This window comes from Electrophorus electricus, chromosome 3, assembly GCF_041902795.1.
Source record: "Electrophorus electricus isolate QZ-2024a chromosome 3, ASM4190279v1, whole genome shotgun sequence".
In the NCBI taxonomy this organism is placed as follows: domain Eukaryota; kingdom Metazoa; phylum Chordata; class Actinopteri; order Gymnotiformes; family Gymnotidae; genus Electrophorus; species Electrophorus electricus.
In genome coordinates this window covers 9,044,632-9,052,500 of record NC_137499.1, presented here as the reverse complement: position 1 = coordinate 9,052,500, position 7,869 = coordinate 9,044,632, and the positions used below count along the sequence as shown (strand labels likewise).

General features: G+C 50.8%; 1 protein-coding gene across 3 annotated transcripts in view; it reads right to left on the bottom strand.

The window, feature by feature from the left end:
• Positions 1 to 7,522, bottom strand: part of fat4 (FAT atypical cadherin 4) — a 95,481-nt gene extending 87,959 nt beyond the window's left edge. For all 3 annotated transcript variants that reach the window (XM_035522058.2, XM_081710155.1, XM_081710156.1), the window contains exon 1: positions 1,909 to 7,522. In XM_035522058.2, coding sequence (XP_035377951.1) covers positions 1,909 to 7,014 — 5,106 coding nt within the window. In that variant the 5' untranslated portion in view covers positions 7,015 to 7,522. The remainder of the gene's footprint in view (positions 1 to 1,908) is intronic.
• Positions 7,523 to 7,869: the final 347 nt, after the last annotated feature.

Sequence of the window (7,869 nt, the reverse complement as noted above, 5' to 3'; positions counted from 1 at the left end):
TCAGACTGCAAATCGTCACAATCAAAGAGTTCTTCAGGTCTGAAGGACAGGGTCACCTGACCGTGGCCTGCAATGGGCACCAGAGTGGGTGAAATCCCCATGGAGAGAAATCTGTAGTAATCTAGCAGCAGCAGTAGTAGTAATCTGTTGTAATCTAAAAGCAGTAGTTGTAATCTGTACTAATCTAGTAGCAGTAGGAGTAGTAATCTGTTGTAACCTAGTGGCAGTAGTAATAAACAGAAATGCAATCCAAAAAAAGTGCTGCTTTTTGGATTACTTGCACATACACAAATGCACACACATGCACACAAACATGCACACACATGCACACGCAAAGGCAAAAATGCACATAAACACACGAACACACATGCGCTCGCGCACACACACACACCCACACACACACGCGCGTACATGTCCTACACAGCGCAGAGAGGCTATTTCCAAAGCAATAACACAAAGCATCGGTCTCAGAAAAGCACTGCAGCCGTTCTTATGGGCAGCCCCGCAAGAAAAAAAAAGTCCAGTTTATACACGCATATCATCAAGCCTGTAATAACATGAACTTTTTGGTTCCAGCTGAAATTTCCTAAACACATATATAGAAGCACATTTGGTTTTCATTGGAGACGTGGCTTCACCCTAACAGCCTGGCTAAAGTTTCACCCTCTCCTTCTTGTTTCATTTTTTCTTTTTTTTTAAACTTTCTGCTGCACGGGATTTTAACTCCATCCCGAGGGGACAATTTACCAGGAGCAACATCACGGCACAGCACTTGAACACACATCTTTTTCACAAATATTTTCCCTTTTTTTTACAAACTCTCTCTTTCTCTGTCTCTGTCTCTGTCTCTGTCTCTGTCTCTCTCTCTTCTCTCTCTCTCTCTCTCTCTCTCTCTCTCTCTCTCTCTCTCTCTCTCTCTCTCTCTCTCTCCCTTTCACTCTCTCTCTCTCTCTCTCTCTCTGTCTCTCTCTCTCTCTCCCTATTCAGCGAGTCTTAGCATGTCAGATGAATGTAATGGTCACTTATTGGCTCCTGATCTAAAGCTGGTGACACAAAGCAGAATCTCACGGACCACCCAGCAATGGAACAGCCCTGGGAGCTTAAAGCCCTAGTAATAGCTTCTCTTCCTCTGTGGGGGACAGGTATATGAGAAAGGCTACAACACTCTCTCTCTCTCTCTCTCTCTCTCTCTCTCTCTCTCTCTCTCTCTCTCTCTCTTTATTTCTGGACTGAAAACAAAACAAAACAAAAACATTTCCACAACCCCCCCCCCCCCCCCCCAACCTCCACAAACGGGACGCGATTAATATCAGCAATCAGTAAAACTGTCTGACGTCTCGATTGGTGGAATTTGCAGCCGCTGATAAGGTGGCTGGGGGCATTCACTGCAGGAACTCGGCAAAGCACAGGATACAGCACAGCCCCGCACTTCCTGCTCCCAGACAAAACGCCACATATGCCTCGGCAGTCCCGCTGTACATATGTGCTGTTGGAAAGCAGAGGCGATAAGCTCACCCAAGCACCCTGAGCATAGCACACACCACCTACACTGGCCCAAGGTTACTTACCTCCAATACGACCCAAATGATACCAAGAACAAGAATTGAGCTGTTGCACATGCAAACCTCCAAAACCAGCAGTGTTAGGGTTAGATTTTCCACAAGGAAACCTTGCTTTTACTCTACCTAAACCAGGTCAATGTCTTCAGCATATGTCACAGCACAGCGCCGAAATCCCATTACCTTTCCTTGGACCCCTTTTAGCACAATATGTAGGAACCATCAGCATCACAGACACCACACACACACATATGCACACAAATTCCTGTCTCGGTGAAGTTTCCCTACTGAAATGAAACATGACCAAACAACTGCGACACAGCGAAACAGAAAACCAGGAGGGGCTCACCTCAGCCTTTTGTGTTCGGGGCTGGCTAGCTTCGGACTCGATGGCGTACACATCCAGCAGGTACAGGCCCTCACCCTGCTCCCGGTCCAGCTCCGTGGCTGTCTGGATAACGCCCGTGTGACGCCCAATGGAGAAGAGCCTCCCCACGGCCCTTGCGCCGCTGCGGACAGACACGATGAAATACTCCACCTTGGCGGCCGAGCCTCGCGGACTGGACGCGTCCAGGGAGATGACATCAGTACCGGCGGGCTGCCCTTCCTTCAGGATGGTGATGTACTTGGCCTGAGAGAAGACAGGCCCATCCGGACCTCGGAGGATGATGGTCAGGTCGGTGCGCTCGGTCCTGCGCTCGGTGCCGTGGTCGGTGGCGGACACAGTCAGGCTGTAGATGAGCTTGGAGGGGACGAGCGGAGAGGCCACGCGGATGTCGCCGCTGTACCTGTCCATGATGAAGGTGTCCGAATCGCCCTTCACCAGCTCGTACTCCACCTCTCCGTTTGCACCCTCGTCGGGGTCGAAGGCCACAACCGTGGTCAGGATCGAGCCGATCACAATGTTGACTTCAGCCACCAGGGCATTCTGGGATATGAAGCTGGGAGTGTTGTCATTTTGGTCTGTGACCCATATTGTGATATTCTTCAGAGCAAACCGCCGGAACTCAACTGGGACGGCCAGGTCCGATGCTTTGACTGTCAGCTCAAACATGTTGGAGAACTCGCGGTCAATCTTGTTGTTTGTGAGAATGTCTCCGGAGGAAGGGTCAATATAAAAATGGCTTCCTCTTGGTGTCTGCTGGACGATGGAATACTCTAACTGCCCATTGATGTCTGCATCTGTGTCATGAGCTGTGATTGTCATCACAGAGGTCGAAAGGGGAAGGTTTTCTGGGATGGACTTAAAGATATCACCCGGGGTAAAAACAGGAGGGTTGTCGTTGAAATCCCGAACGTGGATTACAAGAGGGATAGAAGAGGATCTGGGCGGCATCCCATTGTCCTTGGCCGTGATGTTGAGTTTGTAAAGGGACTGGGTTTCATAGTCAAGCTTCCTGACCAGGAAAATGCTCCCGGTACTCGGACTAATACTGAACGTGCCGTGGTTGTTGTTAGCCACGATGCTATACGTGATATCAGCATTGGAACCTGAGTCCGAGTCTGTCGCTGTGACGGATGCCACTAGCTCTCCAATCCTCATGTTCTCCAGAACATCCACTGTCATGGTGGACTTGGGGAAAGAGGGGGAATTGTCATTCTCATCCAGAACATTAATGCTTAGTAGACAGGAAGAGGACAGAGGGACTGATCCTGAGTCTTCGGCTACGATCTTGAGAGAGTAAGAAGACGTGGTCTCATAGTCCAGCTTTCCCACCAGCGTGACTTGACCAGAGCTGCTGTCAATGCTGAACCAGTTCTCCTTATTGCCCTCCGAGATGTGGTAGTGTAGCAGCCCATTTTTGCTCTCGTCCATGTCCGAGGCAGAAACCCTCAGCAGCTGGGTCATATTCTGTGCCGACTCTGAGATCGAGGCCCGGTAGATGTCTTTGCTGAATTTGGGGGCATTGTCATTGATGTCCTGGATGTAGACCTGCACTTTGGCCTGGTCTCTGAGAGGCTTGGGGAGACCCTGGTCAGACGAGATGACCGTGAAGGCGAACACCGCAGTGCCTCGCTGCCTCATCAGGGACTCCCTGTCCAGCTGCAGGGTGCTAGTCAATTCCCCGGTAATGGCATTGAGTTCAAAGTTGGGCTGGGGGGTTTCGAACGAGTACCTCACCTCACTGTTTGGACCAGCATCTCTATCCTCTGCGAAAACCCACCCAACCAACGAGCCTCGAGGCCTCTCTTCCTCAAAACGGAAGAGGTAATTAGTGCTGTTGAAAAGGGGTCGGTTGTCATTGACGTCGTCCAGAATCACAGTCACATTAGCGCTAGCGCTCAGTGGCTCCACCGCTCGGTCGCGCGCCACCAGCACCAGGTCATACCTGTCCTGCACTTCCCTGTCCAGTTCTGCCTTGATGTACAGCTGCCCATCGGGGAAGATCCCAAAAACGTCATTACTGTTGCCGTCTGTGATGTCATACACGATTTCTCCGTTCAGTCCAGAATCTTTGTCCAGGGCCTCCACCTTGAAGAAACGACTGTTCACTGGCTCAGACTCTGGGATGATGACCTCATACGAGAGCTGGTCGAACGTGGGAGCATTGTCATTGACATCGTATACACTGACCGTCAGAAGGAGAGTGGAGCTGCGCTGAGGAACGCCAAGGTCAGAGGCCACGATCTCGATCTGGTACGAGCTGGTGGTCACTTCTAACGGCCCAGTGAGTGTAATGAGGCCATGCTTCTCATGAATATGAAACAGCCGTCTGGGATTTTGCTGTAGGCTGTACACCACCATGCCGTTAGTTCCTTCATCTGGGTCAGAAGCTTTAGCCTGGAATATATGATGGCCTGTGTTCCAGTTTTCCACTGCGCTTACGTGCTCCACTGCATGAAGGAAATGTGGCGCATTGTCATTCAAGTCCTTCACAGTGATGTTTACTAAAGCTTCCCCCATAACATCTCCTCCTCTGCCTATAACCTTCAGCTGATAAAACGCTTGCTCTTCTCTGTCTATCAGACCAGTAGCCATTATGTGTCCTGTGGCACTATTAACAGCAAACAAGCCTCTCTGGTCCCCTGACGCAATCAGATACGTGATATTAGTGTTCAGATCAACCGTAGTGGCAGATACAGTCCCTATCACAGAATTAGGGGCTACGTTCTCAAACATCACAAAGCTGTATTCCTTCTGGCTAAAGGTCGGGGGGTTGTCCTGCGTGTCCACCACGGTGACGGTGACGATGGCATGTGCCTGTGAGTGCAGCCCCCCTCCGTCTGTAGCAGAAACTTGCAGCTGGTGGGCCATCTTCTCCTCCCTATCCAGAAGCACCAGGGTGGTGATTCGGCCCGTGTCGCTGTTGATATGGAACTTGAACGTGTCGCCGGCGGTGATGGCATACCTGACCATACCGTTCCTCTCCAGGTCAGGGTCTGAGGCAGACACGGTGGTGACATAGGATCCTGACGGCTCATTTTCTTTAATGTTAGCGAAGTACTGCACGGGGTAAAACACGGGCCTGTTGTCGTTGATGTCTTTTATTGTGACGTTGACTTTAGCAACAGAGTGCAGAGGTGGAGATCCAGAGTCAGTAGCTTTGACGTAGAGGAGATAGGAGCCACGTTCTTCTCGGTCCAGTTCGGTAGCGGCGCTTAACCTTCCCGTTGCCGCATCCAGCTGGAACAATTCCTGCACGTGGCCCGGGGTCTCAGGGTCGAAGGTGAAGTGCACCGTGCCATTGGCGCCCAGGTCCGTGTCCGTGGCAGACAGCAGCAGCAGTTCGCTACCAGTGGGCGAGTGCTCGACCAGCGCCACATGGTATGTGCTCTGCGTGAAGGTGGGCACCTGGTCATTAACGTCCATGATGTTCACGATCAGCTTGGTGTAGGAGATCTTGGGCTGCAGGCCCTGGTCCTTGGCGCTGATGTTCAGCACGATTACGGACGCCGTTTCCCGGTCAAGCACAGCAGCGCTCGTGACCAGGCCGCTGTTTTCGCTGATGGCGAACCAGCCCAAGCTGTTCCCGGACACCAGGGAGTAGCGGAGGTTGGCGTTCTGCCCGGAGTCGCCATCTGTGGCCAAGACCCCTTTAACATAGCTGCCTCTGGGAACATCCTCGCTGATGTCCACCTTGTACTCCGCTTCCTGGAATATGGGAGGGTGGTCGTTGATGTCGTTCACAAATATGACAAGGCTGGCGAAGGAGGAACGGGCGATGGGCTTGCCGTTGTCAGAAACGGACACGGTCAGGTTGTAAGAGGAGATGCGCTCGCGGTCCAGCACGCTGGCCACTTTGATCAAGCTCAGGTTGGGCACGGGGGAGGTGTGCACCTCAAAGTGGCCCTGTTCATTCCCGCCGAGAATGGAGACAGATATGTTGCCGTTAGCCGCGGAGGAATCGGCGTCGGAGACGGTTAGCAACGCCACCACTGTCCCGATCTGCGCGTTCTCATCGACCGAGGCAAATTTGGAGGTGGTGGGGAAGTATCTGAATTTGACCACGGGGTCGTTATCATTCACATCAAGGAGTTTAATAATTGCCTCTGTCCTGCCCGAGAGAGAGGGCACGCCATTATCCACAGCGTGTATAGTGAGGGAATACTCTTTCTTACTCTCATAATCTAAAGCCTCTTTAATAGCTATAGTACCTGCTTTAGGGTCGATCTGGAAAGGAGTTCCTTCATCTAAAAAGTACCTGACGTCTGCATTGGTCCCCTCATCTTGGTCAGTTGCGGTTATCTGTAAAACGCTCGTCCCGACGACAGCGTCTTCAAAAACCGAGCTCTGATACTGATCTAGGTCAAACACGGGCGCGTTATCATTAATATCCTGAATTGTGACGTTTACTTGCAGGTAGCCGTATTTTTTCGGATCTCCTTTATCTTCCACCTCGATAAGGAGCTGGTAAAACGGGGTGAGCTCTCTGTCCAACCCTCCCGTGGTCACCAAGTGCAAAAACGCGCCCTCACCGCTGGGATTGACGGTGATATCCAGGCGAAACTTCCTCCGCTCGTTACCGTTAACTATTCGGTAAGTGGTGTGATCGACTCCGTTGCTCCCGATGTCCGCGTCGGTAGCCGTATCCAGAATGACCTGTCGGCCACGCGCCGCGTCCTCTTTGAATGACACGACGATGGACGCGTCTGGAAACACCGGCGAGTTGTCGTTTATATCCAGAACAACGATGCGCACCTCTGTCGGATACATAGGCTGGCTGGACAGTACCACTACGTTTATGATGTTGCTCGGCAGGGTCTCTCGGTCAATTACCGACGACGTGTATATAACGCCGGTCGTGCCGTTTATTGCAAAAAGTTTGTGGTTCTCGCTGAAACGGTAGGTGAAACTCGCCCTCGTTTCTATAGTGCCCACATAAGTACCGATCGGCTGCTCCTCCAGTACCTGAAACTCTTGACGGACTTGACTGGATGAAGAGAACTGCAATAAAGTCCACAGCACTAACAAAACCAGGTGAAAGCTGTCCAAACTCCTACCTGAAGGCGCCATAGTCAAAGTCCCAACCCGCCTTTCTCGGACAGAACCTTGGACCGAGATGCATCCACTCTAGGTACCGTTACAGCATTGTATCCAAAACAGAGAAAAAGACTAAATCGGTCTTCAAAAACAATCCAAAGCGACTCTCTGCGTGTATTTCTCTTCCAGGTTTTTTTTTTTCCTAAACTTTTGAAATCCTTGCAATATTGCTAATTGCCGATTGCGCTCGTCTCGTTAGAGGCAGAAGAAACAGCGCGTATCCTTCTCCGTCTCCGAACTCAGCTGCTCTTCTGGGCTCTGGTCATATTCCCAATGATGGAATAGTTTCCATTGTGAAAAACGGGAAAGTTCCAGCTCTCAGAAAATACGCTTAGAACTGCAAAAGTCACTTCCAAACAAACTCTAAAACTTAATGGACAACCGCAAGAGACTGAAGAAGACCGTTTGTGAAGTAGGTAAGAACGCTTGCGCGGTCCTCGTAACTTCAGTGCGATGCCCTGTAGAATAACGGTGGCGCAACTTCGCTCTTGTCGCCCGACGTTCCTAGTAAGTTAGAACAAAGCCCGAGTTGAGAAAACTCCCACCCACCTGTAATCCCATTGGATAAGAGTGACCGAGCCCGCCTTTCTCTGTCTCGCTTTCCCATTGTGAACCCCCAAACCAAGATAATGATTTGTAAACGCGAATGTCAGTCAGTCTAATCCTTGGTTCTCAGGACTAAAGCCTTGGCAGGTAGAGTACCGCTATTCCTACGATAATATTCATCCTGCCATGGATCACGTTGTAAGAGACATTGATTGAGCTGAGAGTTATCAATGATATTTAAACTTTTAGAAATACAAAACTTTTCCCTGAAAGTATTGTTCA